The 19,410-nt window shown below is 37.0% G+C and overlaps 1 protein-coding gene across 1 annotated transcript in view; it reads right to left on the bottom strand.

Moving 5' to 3' along the window:
* Positions 1–11,342: 11,342 nt before the first annotated feature.
* LOC140141912 (C3 and PZP-like alpha-2-macroglobulin domain-containing protein 8) overlaps positions 11,343–19,410 on the bottom strand; it is a 113,209-nt gene continuing 105,141 nt past the window's right edge. Inside the window, 4 exon segments of the mRNA XM_072163792.1 lie at positions 11,343–12,509; positions 13,614–13,651; positions 15,676–17,226; positions 18,512–18,748. Of these exon segments, the coding sequence (XP_072019893.1) occupies positions 11,880–12,509; positions 13,614–13,651; positions 15,676–17,226; positions 18,512–18,748 (2,456 nt within the window). The 3' untranslated portion in view covers positions 11,343–11,879.

The raw sequence follows: 19,410 nt of genomic DNA, 5'->3' as shown, positions 1-19,410 counted from the left end.
AGATTAAACTAGAGCAAAGTATTCCTCTCTGCGACGTATACCACTATCGTCAGGAGTATATTAAGCTATCTTCAGTTGCCATAGCAAGGTGCCTGTTTAAATTATCTTCCAGCGATATCGAAGTGGCAGTTGCAGTAGGCCTAGCGTAGCCAGTGGGGTGGCAAGGGGCAGAGTGCCCCCTGACACAAAATGAAAGAAACAGTGCCCCTCTGACAAAAAATGAATGAGAAAATCTGGAGGGCAAAGGAAAAGAAAAAGGACAAGAAGCGCCCTTTTCCACCAAAATTCACCCCGATCATGGCCTAAATATTGTAAAATATAAAAATTTTGCTCGCTGCGCGCACACATTGTCACAATAAAGCCCTTTTCACCCCAATCATGTGCGAAAATAGTGCACAATACAATTTTTTTGCGCGCTACACGCGCAAATCGTCCCGATAGAGCCCCTCTAAAAATGATGCAACTGCAATTTTTTTCGTCTGTGCCCCCGAAATTTTATTTTGCCCCTCCTGACCAAGAAAGCTGCCTACGCCCCTGGGCAGTTGTATTCAGTAGATAGCAAGGTACCTGCTTAAGCTACATCTTCAGAAGATAGCATAAAATGCCAGTAATGAGGTGCTAGCATATGTGTCAGCAAATGTAGCTATCTTCAGAAGATAGCAAGGTGCATAATAAGTTATCTTCAGGAGATATCAAGACCAGGTGCAGTGTATAAGCTATCTTTGGTAAATAGCAACGTATCTGTATAAGCTATTTTCAGAAGATAACAAGACTGAGGTACATCTGCAATCTGTATGTATAGCTATATTATATTATATATATTAGCTTTATTGAAGATAGCTCAGCCCCTATCCTATATATATATAGCTATATATATTAGCTATATAGCTATATAGGATAGGGGCTGAGCTATCTTCAATAAATAGCATAAGGCTATTTTGTGCAGGCCTACTTTGCAATTCATTCCGTGCTTTGTTGATTAAAAACAAAGGTCAATCCTCCTCCATACTTGCATGCTACCCCCCCACCACTACCACCGCCGCCACCACACACACACACCCCAACGTAATAGTATGCCCAGACAACGTGCACGTTCTGTCTGGGCGAACCGGGTGAACATGGATGACATACGCCGCCGTTCGTCTTGTTCAAGCCAGGGACGACAAACTTCTTATTTCACATCGCCACGCATTTTCCCTATATCAAAAAGTGCTCGTAAACGTGATAGCAACAGGTCGATCGCGATTTTACACCCCGTTTGGGCTTCTTTGACGATTCAACCCATCATCAAAGCAAATGTTGAGGAAATGTTGGGCGGCTTTTTTGGTCATTTTTCAGTGCTTCTTGCCATTTGAAGTGATTAGCAACACCGAAGTCACGGCAGAGACGGCGACGGACACCGTCTGATACAGGTATGAAGTTGTCATACCACAGATAGGTCCGAGATATGGGAGGGGGCAACATCTGTAAGGAAAAAACAATTAAATGGACAAAGAAGAAGAATGGAAAAGGGGATACAAGATATCTTCAGCTAAAAATTGAATGTTATTGATAGCAGTGTTGTTAAAAATTGAATGCAACCCGATATATTTTCTATATTCGGTTTCATTTCCTAAATTTCAAAAAACGATCCAAAACGCTCAGAACCTACTGGACGGACCTTCGTGGGGTTTGGGTGGCGTGCGGGGGCGGTCGAATTGGAATAAGCACGGTTTTTAAAAGTGCAAAAGAGGAAGGTGTGAACCTCTCAAATGTCAGTAGGTAGGGTCCCCTATCGATATCATATAATTATTTTTAATTGTATCATGAAGGTAATTATGAAGGGTAGGCACATAATCTTGGCACCAAGCTTTTTCTTGAAGAAAATTAAATGAGAATTTCTTGTGGTGTCTTGTGTGTTTTGGGGCGGATTTTAGATTTAAAGGGTACCGCGGTATTACAGGGGTCAAATTTCGAAGTTGGTCAATATTGGTTGAAATATTCTTCTCATCCTTAGGATTAAAAAAAAGTATAGTTTGACCTACCTGCAACGTATTCTCAAGTTTATGTTATGAGCTAAAAGGTCAAAAGTAATATAGGCATTCAGGGCCAAAACTGAACAAATGAGCTAAAATGCCGATTTCAGCAAAAACATAATTAGTTCTCGCTGTCTAGAATAAGTTTGCTACTGGGAAAATATGGCAAGATAAGTCAACCCCCACATGACCCTATTGACCATGACCTAATTAATTTTGTGACGTTTAGTAACAATTCATTTAAGAGTACACAGTGCAAACAATTCCTTTTCTGACTTACTTTAGGCCATATAAAATTAATATTTTGGTTCTCGTCCAGAGGATATTCATGAATTGATGAGGGAGGGAGGTGTTTTTTTTTTTCAATGTAAAATCAGCATTGTCAGTAGTTTTCGGTCTTTTCCAACAGTGCTCGAGGAAACGATGAGGCACTTTTTTTTTCAAATGTGAGATTCTGAGGGATAAACCCCCTAGAGTACCACAAAAAGACTTGGAAGTGATCCTTGTTCTCTAATAAACTTATTTATATGTATGAAAAATTCATAAATCATTCCAAAGTCTAAAATAATTTTTTTAAATCTGACAAATCCCAGAAATTGAGGAGGGAGGGGACGAGAACCAAAACATTAATTTTATACGGCCTTACATGACAATTTTAGATCAGTTTCCTTAAATTGGAGCACATTTACCCCCCCCCCCTAAAACTTGACCTTCCTGCTTATAACTTGAGAATTGTATGTCGCAGATGGGTAAACTATACTATTTAAACCCTAGGATGAGAAGAATTCTTTGGTGGGTTATACTTGGAATACTAAAATGGATTTTTTGACCAAATTTGACATTTCACCCATGTTACCCTTTAAGGGTAGACGAGGTATTGTTGGTCGAAGCAACCTAAAAATCGATTTTCATTATCTAGATCAATAATATTATTGAAAATTAGCCCCTTGATGTTTTGTAAAAGTTCATTCTACAAATCGTATACTTTGCAAACTTGCTTAATTTATTGTTGTTAATGAGTTATGTTATGTATGTACGTTTTACAAAAGTGTTGTTGTTTCAGCCCTCTCTACAACGTAACTCAAGAACCGCAGCATTTATAAAAGTATATCTGTGATATTTTAATTTTTCTACACGCTCGCTATGAATTTTGAGCAATGCAGTTTTTGCCAAAGCTCACAACCATTTGTAAGATGCTGTGAACTACCAAATCACAACCGTTTAAAATAATTAATAACCTTAAAGGAGGATTTCGTGATCCTAGCATCCTCTTTTTATGACATTTTCAGTAGATATCCACGAAAAAAGCTTATTTCCAAAATTTCAGTTGATTCCGATTTTGCGTTTGCGAGTTATGCATGATTATGTGTATTACACTGCTCCATAGACAATGTGTTGTAATTTCGTTCTGGTGCACCAGAACGAAATTCAAATTTAGCGATATTTTTGCTAAACGAATTAATCTGCAAGAAATATTTGGTACATAAACATTATGTAGCCAGAGGTATCCAGTGGTGTAAAAATCTCAACTTTTTTTGGGAAAAGTGGGGGATGAGGCTGTGGATCACTAAATGCCCCTTTAAATCCGGCGAAACCACCGATGACATCATTTGTAAAATTAGCAATTTCAAATGCTCATTTAATTTTGTTCAAGAAAAACCTTGGGGTGAAAATTGTACCCTAACAAATTCCAAGTGTGCTATCAGATGACTTAACACTAAAGGGGAAGAGGATTGAATTCAGCACATCAGCAACCTGTAGAATGGTGTAGGTTGGTCTGTGATGGGCAGTAAGCGGCGCTGCACGGGGAAATGCCCCCAGTCAGAACTCTTTCCCCTGTTTCCCCAGAAAAACCAAAAATTACGAAAATTTGCACTTTTTTCATCAATTTTATGCATTTTACGATTTTGCCCCCCTGAAATTCACTTTGTCCCGTCAATGCCCCCCCCTCCGAAAAAAAATTCCTGGCACCGCCACTGGTGATGGGTATCAGACAAATAAAATTATACACTCACAGTCCGATAGCAGTACAAATTTATTTTCAATGTAAAAATACAACTAAAACATGTTTTGACAATTATGTTCACTCAAATTTTCGCTCAAAAGTACCCAGTGCACAGGATATTATAAGGTAGTCTTGTTCAAGACAAGGTACTTTTTATCTTATGGTTGTGAGGGGTAGACTACAACTAAAACATCTTCCCAATGATTCATGTGGCGCAATTAAAAACCCATTCAGTGATCCCAGCGCAAGTGTGAAAAAAATGTTTATAAATTGCTTAAAAGTGAAGGATAAGTCATTCAAATTGTCATGAAATGACCAAATTTGGCAAAAAATGAAGAAAACAGCAGTACTGACGAAGTTGAGCCCCATTCAAATACATGTAGCTAATTTAGATACTGTCAGTATCTAAATTACCGATTCGTGTAAAATGTCTTATTTTGTCTTAAATACACAGCTTTCGGCTGAACCACTTGCAGGCTATGTTAGCACATCTACGACAATGACAACTAGATGGCAAAGCTGTGTTTGAGCAAATACGAATATCTATGCCCGTGACTTCCACCCTAACACCCTTAACCCACCTATGCCCCGTTGCACGGGCATAGATAAGAAGACTAAACACAACAAATACAATTCAGTATCGAAGTTACGTAATGTTACTATGTCAACGGGATCACGCGCTAGAGTAATGAACCACGATCGAAATGATCACCACATAAAGTATATGGCACTCGAAGGCATACCAAAGTAGCGTGATCCGGTAACCAAGAGAATTACGTAACCACTTCGATGCTGAATATCTATGCCCCGTTACACGGGCATAGATAAACATTGACAGAATCTGTCAAATATTACTGCATGAGATTCGAACCATCAATCTTCTCCACACGTTCTCTTTATCCTCGCACTATTGCTCTGCTCACCTGGCCACAACGTATCAGGTGAATTATTACCGCATTACAAGTATTACAAGTTTGTTTGATCTTGTTCATAATTGTATGTGTCGATTCACCATTTAACTACACATATCCTTAATGATCAGTGATAATAGTTGGCTTTTACAGGGATGGCACTCTCTCATTTCATTAGGCTTAACGTTTACGGTATACTGTTATTTTGCAAGCAAAACAGATTTGTTTTTATGTTTTGGGTGTCGAAATTAAACTACTGAATATTTGGTTTTACGTTTTGGGTGTCGAAATTAAATAACTGGATATTTGCTTTTATGTTTTGGGTGTCAAAATTAAATGACTGAATATTTGGTTTTACATTTTGGGTGTCAAAATTAAATAACTTGATATTTGGTTTTACATTTTGGGTGTCAAAATTAAATGACTTGATATTTGGTTTTACGTTTTGGGTGTCGAAATGAAACTACTGGATATTTGGTTTTACGTTTTGGTGTCGAAATTAGGGGTATTTGGTTTTACATTTTTGTCAAAATTAAATAACTGGATATCTAGTTGTACATTTTGGGTGTCAAAATTAAATGACTGGATATTTGGTTTTACATTTTGGGTGTTGAAATTAAATGACTGGATATTTGGTTTTATGTTTTGGGTGTCAAAATTAAATGAATGGATATTTGGTTTATGTTTGGGTGTCAAAATGAAATGATTGGATAGTTGGTTTCTCGTTTTGGGTGTCGAAAGTAAATAACTGGATATTTGGCTTTACGTTTTGGGTGTCAAAATTAAATGACTGGAAATTTGGTTTTATGTTTTGGGTGTCAAAATTAAATAACTGGATATCGAGGGTTGACAAACAGAAGGCGTTAACTCAAAAAGTGCCTTTTTGAGAAACATGACTGAGTAAAATAATATTTTGCATTGAAATGTGACCCAAGTATTATTGTGCTATAGATGCAATAGGAAGTTGATTGAGTTAAGGCTTTATGATTTTAAGAATCTGTGGGTATTACAGATTATTTTGGAACCAAAATCTCAAAATGGCCAAAAGTGAGTTAAGGCCTTCTGTTTGTCAACCCTCGATATTTGGTTTTATGTTTTGGGTGTCAAAATTAAATCTGGATGGAAATAAACAAATTCAACTTGACAACAAGATATATTATGTACATAATACCAAAGAAAATAAATGTTTTATTACAATACTTCAGAACAGTTACACTATTAATATTATTACAAACATTTTTGTAATGGTGGTTCTTACAAAATGGGTGATTCCAGTTGAAATCCATACACCCCCTATGGAAGACATGATCTTTATCTTCGAAACAGGGGTTGTAGATTTCAGATGAAGTCACCCATTCAGGTAACCCCTATTTGAAATTCACACTCCCTGTGTGAAAGATTAAGAGTGTTTATGGATTTCAACTGGAATAACCCAATCAGAAAAGAAGAAGTATAACACCTATATATCACCTGTTTCTTCTGAGAGGTATGCTTACATAAAATATGATTGTCCAAGTTCGGAGATAAATAAAACTTAATTTCATCATGACTTGTTTGGAATAGGATCATAATTATGACTTGGAAAATGGATATGCAGTTTGCATGTTACATCCGGCCCGTAAACTCATAAACTATACCATTTATCGCCCTGATGTGGCAGTAATGTTGAGGTATTGTACGCTACAGCTTTGAGCAAATGCTAGCGATTTGAAGCTGCACCCAATGAAATGCGCACTGACGTCACTGCCACATCGTGAAAAATGATATATAGTGGGTGGGTAAACTACAGACCTGCCAACTGTCCCTCATTTTGATGGACTGTCCCTCATTTGGGGTTTTCCAAAGTGAAAAAGAGGGACAGTCCTGCTTTCTGAAAATGTCGGTGATGGCCAATTTAAATGTAAGAACATCAGAAAATGATGCAATTTTGCTATAGCATTCTCTTTAGTCTATTGTGATAAAATTAGGTCTGCAAAACCTTCCCTGAATTCTGAAAGTATTGTACACCTCAATTCTTTGAATTTGTTGGTACTTGGTTTGTGTACATGTACAAGGTTTTGGCCTCAATGTCGCTCTTTCTGACTTTGGTAGGTTGGCAGGTCTGTAACTATGTTCATTTTGAATATCACACGAAAAAAGGTGTATTTTTCCCCGAAAGTGCAGGCCTGAAAATTAAATGAAGATTATGCCTACTTTGGGGAAATGCGGCAACTAAACATGGCAAAATTTTCTCTCAAAAGTGGACAAGACACATGCAGCAATTACATTTGATATCACAATAGAATAAACCACCTTCCTGTGATAAAAAATATGTCAACAATAATTTTTACAACATAATGATGAAGAAATAATGATTGATGTTTACAAAATATACTATATACATTATGGAATAAGCATGATCAACATCTATAATATATAAAGGCAAATGGTATAAAGCTAAATCCATTAACAGACATGAGAATTTTCTTGTTTAAACAGGAATTCATGATTTTTTTCTTCAAAATTTCCATGTTTTTATCTCTTTTTAGCCTGTTTTTGAGTATTTTTGCCTAGGCTATTTTATGCACCTTTTCCAGTTTTGTTTTTTTAGAATTTTCTGGGTTTTTTATTGAAATTTATTCTCATGCCTGCATAATGCAAGTTTGGAATACATAGGATCTCAAAACTTACAAGGAGTTAGTAAAAGAAGGTCCCATAGCAATAGCTGCCAGGTGTCATATTTTTAAATGTGTACAATATAGAATGCAGAAATTATCCAAATGTCTATAGGGCAGCTATTGCCATTTGATTTTTTTGTGGAGTTACAAAATTATTTCATACCACTTGCTGAGTGCTAGTGAAAATTTTTCACTGAATAAATAGAGTTAAAAATGCAATATAAAGTTCTGTGTTCAATATTTTTCTCTAAATATTTTTAGTTACAGCATTGTGAAGTTGGAAAAGTTGTTAGAGGCCCCATTCGCCATCAAAGTTATGTAATAATCGGATGAACTACCATAGCAATAGATGAATACAAATTTTGAATAGATCGCCCTGCACTACAAGCAGGTTGCACTCATCACCTGTGTATGTCTGCAATCATAGATTGAATACAAAACCGCTCTTTTCAAAGATACTAATCTTACAGGTGCGAGTGATTAGCATCTCTTGACATCTATGATTCAATGTATAGGTACCGTGTGAATGTTGTAGTGCAGGGCGATCTAATAAAAAATTGTATTCATCTATTGCTATGATAATTAATCCTGTTACATCATCACTTCTACGGCAAATTTGGAGTCAAATATGGTAAATGATGTTGAAAAATGTTAAGCCCACGTTGAGTACTTATGTAAAGCACTTGCACAAAAATATCAATTTGACAAATCGGATAATACACCCTTTTCCCATGAGCCCTGTTTTCACATATATTTTATATACAAGATATCAACTACTCCAGATGTTGGTCAGAAAAATACAGCACTAATTTTTATGAATTCAAGAAATATGATTCTATTTTAATTATTAGTTATAAATATTTCTTATACAGAAAACCCCACAGAAAACATGTTTGCCAGATAATAGGGTACACAGACTGAAACTAGATATTAGTCTTTGGGCTTGATTACAAAAAGAAAAAGAAAAAAATACAACTGCATGTTTTGGTCCTTTTGCCTCAAAACTGATTGAATGTTGAATTTGAGTTTATATTTGAAGTTAGGCCAAACTGAATAGCAATATCCCAATTACACAAATCGAAAACTGCACAGCTGAGTCATAACTGTACCTTCCATTTCTTTTCCTTTTGTAAAACAGGATACTTCTTAATAAAACAAAGAAGAATGTCATACTTTTCTAGAATCAGGAGTAACATAATAAAAACATGAGAGGTAGAACTAATTTAACAAGCACAATTTTTTATCATTGTTTTTTAAAGAGACAAAGAGCTGTGTATCTCATCTGCAATCACCATGTACTGGACAGAGGCGTATGTCCAGCTGCAGTGCATTCCATTCATATTAAAGTGCTCAGCAGCACAAGACATGTGCATTAGCTACAATACTCTCATATAGGTGCTCAGCAGCACAAAGACGTATGTCCACTAGCTGCAGTGCATTCATATAGGTGCTCAGCAGCACAAAGACATATGTCCACTAGCTGCAGTGCATTCATATAGGTGCTCAGCAGCACAAAGACATATGTCCACTAGTTGCAGGGCATTCATAAAGGTGCTCAGCAGCACAAAGACATATGTCCACTAGCTGCAGTGTATTCATATAGGTGCTCAGCAGCACAAAGACATATGTCCACTAGCTGCAGTGCATTCATATAGGTGCTCAGCAGCACAAAGACATATGTCCACTAGTTGCAGGGCATTCATATAGGTGCTCATCAGCTCAAAGACATCTCTCCATTGTGGATAAAAATGAACCCTGGATGAATGCTCAGTGGCCAATGGGCATACGTCTTTGTATTGCTGCAGTGGCGTAACTAGGGTTGGTAGCGCCCGGGGCAAGAAACAAAATTGGCGGCCCTACCTCGGAGAATTTTTAATTCTTGAAAAAATTGCGCGCGGAGCGCACGAAATTTTGGACAAATAAGGCATACCACTAATTAATTTTGGTTACTAGAAGTTGAATATTGGTCTTAAAATGTTCTTTCAATTGATTTTGTGCTGAAATGCGCGCAAAGATTTTGACTTTCATCACTTGGAGGGGCGCAGAATCGATGCTGAATTGGTCAATTTGGCGCCCCCCTAAAGGTAGCGCCCGGGGCATGTTGCCCCCCCTGCCCCCCCCCCCTAGTTACGCCACTGTATTGCTGAGCCCTGGGATATCAGAATACCTCCTACAAATTACTCATTTCGTTTAATTGTATCAATTATTTTTCCAACTTGATCCCCTAACATCAACTACGACTTTTGTGTATTATCATCTGCAAGTTTGACATGCCTGAGAGAAAGAAAACCCTGAACATTTATGATGAGAATGATTTTACAACATAACATTGCATGATTGTTTATAAATAATATTGGATGAAAGTGGACGTCAATCATTTACGGATGATGCGGCCACAGTGAAGAAACTCAAGAAAGTGGAGGATCTTATCATGAAAAGGTTATGCGCCTACTGCCCATCATAGCGCCACCTGTAAAAAATTCAACATACTTATGAGACCATTTTTGGACCATAATGTACATAAGGACCAGTGATTACACTGACAAAATTTCATCAATATAGTTCTTTTCCTTCTTGGTGATGTCAAAAACTTTTGGATATAAATGAACAATTCAACAATATACATAAGAGAGGGCTGGTAAGTGGCTTACATGCATCTCGTGAGACCTGTTCCCACAAAATGAGAGGAAAGTTGCAAACCTTTTTTTAGTTATGGTCAGATTCATAATCTCTAGATCATATGCTTTAAAACATAACCTGCCAGGATTGTTCTCTTACTAGGTGTTCAAAAGTCAATATTTCAAAGAAGAATTCCTTTGTTTTCCTGTCCTTTCCTGGCAACTTTACGCTCATTTTTTGAGAGCAGGTCTCATTAGGTTAAGTTGAACATATTGATGCAATTTCAGCATAATGCCAAATAAGATCAATTATTTAGCAATAAAATGTATTTATTCAGTGTGATAAGTATGAGGTTAGTTAACAATGTCCTCCGATCCCTGTTCTCTAATTCAAGAGAATTCATGCATAACACGGTTTTGACAAACAGCTACTCAGTATAAGATCAAGACGATCTGAAATGGAATGATTAATTCGCTTACCAACACTTACTGCAGGATTCTCGCGGGCCACAGAGGGCCAAACTTACATCAAAGATCTGTGGTTGAGGGCCAACTACACCTAGTGAACATTTCAAAGCTGTTCAAAGGCCAACCACAATTGGTTGGCAGGCCAGATCTGGCCCACAGTCTGCCCATTGAGAACCCCTGATTTAGTCATACAGCACACTGATAGCAGGCCAGTATTAACAGAACACACCGTAAGCTTTAGCATAAACATGCTGGTTGTTATCGACTTGGATTGGTGTTGGCCGGTAATGGTAGATAACATACCGTAATATTCCATCTATAAGCATATAATGCCTCTAAATGAACGGGTTTTTTTTATGAAAGAGACAAAAGGCAGACACTCTCCACTAAAACATTAAAACAGATTGGTCTTACAATAAAACATGTTTATACAGCCACCTGTATCAGTAATATACAAGTAGTTGAAACTCCCAAATGTTTTTGATGAGATCTGCCTTTCATCTCTTTTGTCAAAAAATTCCTCATTTAAAGGCATATATATGCTTGTAGATGGAATTCTATGGTATGATACAGAGTGCAAAGTATAAACAAGCAAAAAGACATCCCTGAAAAGCCTTGCAGCTGTATGTATACACATAACTGAACTCAGAATGGTCTTCCCAATTATATTCTGTCCACACATGTCTACTGGTACCTTAAACACAATTGAGCGAAACAAGTGGAAAAATAACCGGTAGTATTTGATATAATTTCAAAACTACCGTTACAAATTCTGGATGTATGTACACTCTACACAACATAAGTATGCCAATACATTTTTTTGTTTCAAATTAAATATCTTTAACAATAATGAACCCAATACAAATATAATCTGACGGAAATATTTTAATGGTCTATTCCAGATGAAATCCACACACCCCCTATGGAAGACATGATGTAACCTCCCACACAAGGGGTGTAGATTTCAAATAGAGTCACCAATTCAGGTAACCCCATTTGAAATTCTCACTCCTTGTGTGGAAGAATAAGTTCATGCCTTCCACAGGGGGCATATGGAATTCAATTGGAATAGCCCAATAGTTTATATAATTATCCAGCCTCATATATAATATTATAAATATGAAAGTCTATACATTATTAAAAGACTGTTCAATATTGCCAAACCAAGCACAAGCTCTGTTCTCATCTCTGCCCTCTTTTTTGTTTCAAAAGTTTTTCTTCATCGATAACATGTTCTTCATCCTCTCCGCAATAGCTTGATCATTTACCATCGTATCCAGATCCGTCAGCGGGCTATTTAAAAGATTGTGACTACCCGCATTAAATTCCACTTGAAGACCACTTTGGTGATTCACATGTTCCTCTTTACTCCCCATATCAGTTTCTTTAATAGGTGGACTTGTTGTTTCAATAGATATGTCTGTGTTGCTCACATTTTCTGTTTTGATATCATTCAAATTATCTGAGGGAGGTTCTGAAGGCAAAGAATCATTCATTTGTAATGCTGGATCCTGATTGGATAACTTTGTATCATTTTGTTTCAAGTCTGACGTGTGATTGGCCGATTCTTCTTGACCCTGATTGGACGATTCTGTAACATTGCCTTCCCTGCTTTCTATAACCTGATTGGTTGGCGGAATGTTTGCATCATTCTGATTGGTTGGTTTTACATTTTTGTCAGCACAACCTGATGTTTGACTGGTCGGTTTCAAATCTCCACCACTCTGATTGGATGATTCTGTATGGTTATCCTTCCTTTCTGACATTTGTGCAGTATGTACATGACTAATCCCAGACTTTGGTACTTCGGTGGTCCCAACAAATTTTGTATCCATCTGTTCATGAAAATAAGAAACAAGGGATGACATTCAAAGTGTATGTAAAAGTATGTAGAAGATCAATATACACAATTCTAATACAGTACCTGATAGATGACAGGAAGGTCCAATATTTTGAGTAGTGGCTGCTGCGCTGCTGGTATCCCATATGTGACCCCTCGGCACAACTGAGCCCTGAAGTCGCCAATCATCATTTTTGAGATATTCAACCAAAATATTCTGCTTGAAATTAGCTTTAAAATGATGTATATCATGTCTATAGTACTTGACATTTAAGTAGTGAAAAATCAATAAAACAGTCAATAAATCCTTTGTTTCCTATTGTTTATTGTTAAGTTCGATGGAGCATATCTCAATAGTGGCACTGGCGACATCCGGGCTCAGTTGTGCCGAGGAGTCACATATGATAAAATATTGAACCTGCTGTCATCTATACACAGTAGAGGATAGTAAAAAACAAAAATTCATGTCATTTATTCTTATTCTTTTTTTTCTTCTTAATTGCGCATATGGCGCATTAATATTTTCTTTTTCTTAGACTGTTTAAATATTATTTTAATAACTATATAAACTATTTTATTGAGCAAAAATTAAATAATTGTCATAAAAACTCCCCTTATTCTGAAATGAACATAACTTGTTTACAACTGTACATCTTCCGTTGTGCGTACTGCAAGCATGTGCAGGTATTACGCACTAGGTCTACACATATAACATGTTATAAGTGCGCACCTCTACACAAGCATGTTACACATTATCATTATACTCATGATGTATGATTGTCAACAGTCTGACAGACGACACCTAAAATCATGCAAATGTCCAATCAGATTATGTGTCTACGAACTAGACCATGCACTCCCACTGAATAAGAATTTCTCTTTATTTTTGTCTCCAATTTTGGTTCATTTCACATTATTTGCTCAATATTTTGAATTCCTTATCATGTAATAAATTAATATTCAGCTCCCAATTACGGTTGTTTCAGCCAACATCACATTTTTTAAGGTTTTCATCATTTTCCAAGCAAACATTCAATCTCATGTTGCATGATGATAGCAAGAAACAATCAATAAGAGTTATCATAGTTACAGCACTTACTTTTTCTGGTACTGATGTTGATGGCTTTACTGTTGGCCCTATGGATATTAAAACAAAAAGACAACTTTTATTCCAAAGCTCTTTACCACCCCTTGCTTTGTTCTACATCACAGCTGTTAGAACATAGGTTTGAGGTTGGATTAGAGTTAGAATGAGCAGAGGGGTTAGGGGCAGATTGTACAGATTTTAGAGTAGGGGGATAAGCGTCCAGATGAGGTGGTATCAGGTGGGGGAGGGCACTCACATGTAAAAGTGGTATGGGTACAGCTCAACTTACTGACTTTGCCTAACCAGACAGTCCATGCCAAAATTGTTACTACACCTTTACATTTCATCGAATCTCTTTTTGATGTCTGTCATTTTGAACATCACACTTGAAAGATGTATGCTATGTAGAAACTTTATTTTGCAATTTCATAATTTGCATATTATTAGCATATTTGCAAGAAAAAACATGAAAATCAATAAATACCTATATTTTTCACAATTTCAATATTTTATTAGAAATTAAGCATGTAGGCCGTTTGTTATGACTTGATGAATGAAGCTGTTAAAACAGATTTTGATATTTTTGCTTATTTTTCCTTTTTTGCCCCAAAATGTGTTTAAAAAAAATTGTTTGGATTACCTATATTTTCTTTGAATATTTATCAAATTTCTTAATTTAGGTATAATACAGTGCAGAAAAAGATGTCAAAAACATCTGTTAAACAGATTTCCAATAAATTTTCCATTTTGGGTTAAATACTCAATTTTCATGCGCGGGATATTTGAAACATAAAATGAAAACATGTCCATTGCACTTTTTCCTCCAGATGTACTATATATCAAGGTTACGGATATATTATAATCCCTTCTTATCTTCACTGATCCATCAGATACCTATTGTTATGAATGATCAATGAAAAGGTTCAGAACTGGGCTACTATGGTCTGTCAAGTATCTATAGTTATTTTCATGAATGTGTCAACTCAAAAATCATGCAAGGTTGAATGTAGGAAAAGTATGATCAGTTGAGCTGTATGTGTGGCAATTGAGGGTCCCTTTTTCAGGCTTTCCGGCAGTTGAGAAGCCAGTTCTTCAGCTTCACTTTAAGCTAAACTCTTGAAAATTTAACTCTTTATCTCAAATTTGGAACAATTTAGAATATCTCTGCTCAACAGCCTAATGGCCTATAATTTGGTCCAATTTTAGTGCACTAGAGAAAGTAATAATGTTGAAATTTCATTTAGAAGCCACAATTTTGCCAGACAATCAGTTCTCAATTCACAAAGTTCAGAGCTCTGTGCCGCACACCCGTATAAAAATTAAAGTTGCATGTCCCCCCCTCCCTCCGGTGGTATCCCTGCAACCGTTTCATCCAAGTATTGTATAGAGTGTATTCTGTAGCTTTTGGTATTTCACCCATACAAATAGCATGCCATGCACTTAATTTGACACAAAATGGCTGCAGGGAACTCTTGCTTGCCTATAGGCAGGGTCGCATCTCCTGTCCCTCCAGGTTTGAGAGGGCTGATGTTTTGCTTTTCACATTTTGGCAATCTAAATAACACATGCTCTTCCAAGTTAAATCAATTGCAATTATAAATAAATTCCCTCCTACATGCTTGGAAGTCAGTCATGATAGATGATTTTTTTATGTGAAGGAGAAAGAGAAAGAGAGAGAGTCAGACAGACAAGAGCAACAGACAGACAGACAGATGGAAAGGACAGAAATATTCACTGTCATAATGCATACGTCATACCTTAGTCACTGGTTCATGCTTGGTTTGCACACCTGTTCACAACCCACTTGAGTTTGCATTGTGATCATTTCGACTGTGGTTCAGAACACAGTGTGAACCAGATGACTTGGCAATGATCAATTTTGACGTCACACTACGACAGCGAATAACAACTACAAATCATCATTTGGCAGGATAAACCTCCTATGTGATTGTGGCCCCTGAACATGTTTAAAACAAAACTGCCAAAAGTTTACAAAGGAGGTTTTGCTTTAAACATGTTCAGGGGCCAATGAAACAAAGGAGGTTTTTTCCTGCCCATCGATGAAAAATATTACCTCCTGCATGCTTCAAAGGTTCTGTAACATCCACTGATGCACCATCTTCATTCACTTCTGCATCACTTGGTATGGTTTGCACCTCCTCCTCATCCTTCTTAGAGACACCATCTTTAACCTCTATAATAGTCTTGTTTTCTGACTGCACATCTTCAATGTCCTGCGTCTGCGTAACAGGTATCTGTTCGTCATCCAGACTTTGTGTCTTACTAGTGCCACCATCTTGTTTCTCTTGCAACAGTACTGTTTGTTTATCCAACATCTCTTTATTATTACTGTTCTGCAAATCTGGATCATTGGTAGGTGTATTTATTTGATGCTGATGTTGTTGATCTTGATCGTCACATTCTGGTAGCACGAGGATCGGGTTATCTTCTTCCCGATCTTGAGTGTAGTTTTGTTGTTTGCCGGCGGACTGTTCCTGAGATTGATTCCTGGATCTTTGTAACTGGTCTTTGTGGTCTACATCATGATGTTCTGTTGGTTGAACGGGTACAGGTTCTGTGCTTTTGACGCCATCGAGATTTGGATCAACATCTTGAGTATTGGTTATATTTGATTGTTTGTCTTTATCACTTGGAACACTTTCAACCGGAGTAGTATCTCCTTTTTCTTCTTTTAACACATCATTTGTGGTTTGCGTCCGCACAGCATCAGTACTAGTTACATCAGCAGTAGCAGTAACACGATCTTTCAAGTTACTCGTCACATGATCACCCATGTGATCCGTCACCTGATCTGCAGCCATCGCCTCCGTCGGGTTATCTTCTTCGACTTCCACACTGACAACTTCATTGGCCGATTTATCATGCACATTCCCATCATGCCTAGCAGCAAGCCATGCTTTTAAATTTCCGTTAATTACCTTTTCGTTTTGATTCTCATTCACGGTATGTTCTGTATCTTGTGTCAAAGTCTCATTTGTGGCTGCAACTTGTGCTATAGGGTCCTTCATCTCTGTTCTTGAAGGATCCCTTACAACATCTTGATCAACTTGCTGATCAGCATTATTAATCACTTCAGTTTGTGAGCTTGTATTTGTATTTATATCAAAATCTGGTAAATCTACAGGTAATTTACTATTGTCTGCTATTTCTTGTTCATTACTGTTAGCTGCTTCTTGCACAACTTGCGTTGTAGATGGCAGAACCAAATCTTCAAGAAGTTTTTGCATCTGTTCATTTGTGTCAACATTCACACCATCTGTTTCTTCATCTGTAATTTGTTTATTTATAATCCCCTGTGCTTCATGAAGAGTCTTATTCATATTGAACAAAGTCTTCAGATATTCTATAGAAGGCAGGGGTGGTAACGTAACATCCGATGGTAGTCCTGACACATCTGGAAGCTCTGGATTCTTTACTACCGGTGCATCCGAGTTGATCATGGGTTCAGATGGGAAATTCCCTGGTGCTGGGGGTAGTGTTGGATGGACTATACTCTCGGCAGTACCTGGTAAACTTGGCGGCCACTCGGTCCACTCATCAGAGCCAGAGCCTAAATCTACATCTGGATATTGTGGCGTTTCCATGGTCGTAACCTCTGGTGGTTCTGAAAGATAAGATGTTACAACATCATTTTGATATTACAATTTTGTTAAAAAGCAACAATATTTGCAGCACTAGATGCAAAAACACTAACGCAATTTTCAAACTTTTTGAGTTAAGATCATGCAACAACATCTGACATAATACTAGCTTTAAATTGACACCTATTAAATTAAAGCCTTAATGTACGATTTCCTTCAAATTTTAATGTACGATTTCCTTCAAATTTTAAATTGTTAGTCTGTACTCAAAATGCGGAATTGTTGGGAAGGGTTTCTGTTCATTTTGAGCTGAAATAACAAGGTGAAGTGAAAGAAACCGTACTGGTTATTTTGGCCATTTAACATGCAGCTCTATAGGGGAACATAAAGTCAAAATTTCATGAATTATGACTTTATGTCCAACTTTGGTCTGTTGACCTACAAACTCAACATATTTGGCTGATTCCATTTAGGTGCAAGTTGGGACTTAAAGCATTACAAATATGCCAATAAATTAGGTTTGAAAAAAATGAACCAATTTCATATTATAAGATGGCTTGAAATAATTCCACAATAGCATTTTGGAACTATGATCAAAAGTAGCATGCACAATTTTCTTATTATATTCTTTATATTGGACCAGTTGTATTTGCCTATATCTCGAATTGAGAAAAATTGATATATCGGTTATGATCTGAATTTTCTTATCAAATTTTTGCTATACTTTTTCGTCATGAAGCTGCTAAAATTGTTAAATATAAAGATTTTTTGAAATACTTTATTTTCACATCAACCAATCAAAGCTATAATCAGTGAACTCCAGAGATAAACATTTACAAGATATTTACCAAGAAAATCAGAGAACCCCTCCCCCCACACTGAGCAGTATGAGCTCTTAAAATGATTATGCTTTTTCTTTTCAAAGATTTTTCATCAACTTGAATTTCAACCAGTTTTCATGCAAAATTGGGAGTAAAAGATCCCTTTTGTCCAACCCTCCCATTAATCAGTATGATTTTCCAGGAGCAATAACTAAAAATAACTGTTCTTACATTGTACTTATCTGACCAGCTGCTACCTGTAGTACACAGTAATTATCACAATAATTCTCTGTCATTTTCCTCAGCAGGGCCATAGCAAGCAGGGTGATCAGGGATGCCATGACCGCTGTACTTTTTGAGAAATTTGTAATGTTTTTCTTTATATCTATATTAAGGGCATCTATTTGTAATTTGGCCACCCCAAATTTGTGATGGCCGCCCCACGTCCCTGTTCCTCAGTGAACCTATCACTATACGTATGGCTTACCTGGGCAGTAATTGAATGGCATAGTTCTTATAACCATGTTCATCTGACAAGCTGCTACTTCTAGCATACAGTAGTTCTCGTAGATGATTCCGTCGCTACCACACACTTTGGAGCCTCCGTATAGACACGTCCTCTCACACAGACACTGGACCATATCAGCTGGTGTGATGCAGTCACCATCTAGTGAGTTACACTGCTCTACGTTGGGGTTGAGTAAGAGATCCTCTAGCGGATTACCTAAGGAAGATTGAAAGACCGAAAGGTTAGTGTATTTTTGTCCCGGGGGGGTACTCAAGTTTGGTTTTGGTAGGGACGTGCCGCTGAGATTTTGGAAGTAGACCCATAAATATACCAATTTTTCAAGAAATTGGGACCCATTATTATACCAAAAGTCAAAATTTTCGGCCGAATTGACCCAAAATTGTCTTAGTTTTTTGAAAATTTTGGCTAGATTAAGGAAAAATTGGGCTGTTTTCCGAAAAAATTGAGAAAATTTGAAAAAAGGACCCATTCATATACCAAAATAGGCTTTGAAAAAGGGGTCATTCATTACCAGAAGGCTGAAAATGCTACCCATGTTTGCATGCACGTCCCGTATGGTCATTTGTACTGAGTACCCCCGGATTTTTGTCTAATTGGTTGTATTTGAATGTGCTTGTTTGCTTGCTTCTTTATTTTATTTTGTAAGGCAACAGGTTCCGAAACGCTTCTTACTTAACTCTCTACATGTGGGTGTCGACTGCAGACGACAAGTTTATAGAAAACTTCACGATTTCGAAATTTCAGATTTATAAATTTTCATGACCATTCAATGAAAATATTCTTACCATTGTACTCATAAACATCAATATTTGTATACTAGTCATAGGTGTAGATCCCCGGGGGAATGGGGATAAATC

This window comes from Amphiura filiformis, chromosome 20 (assembly GCF_039555335.1).
Source record: "Amphiura filiformis chromosome 20, Afil_fr2py, whole genome shotgun sequence".
Lineage (NCBI taxonomy): Eukaryota > Metazoa > Echinodermata > Ophiuroidea > Amphilepidida > Amphiuridae > Amphiura > Amphiura filiformis.
This window is presented reverse-complemented; position numbering and strand designations above follow the sequence as displayed.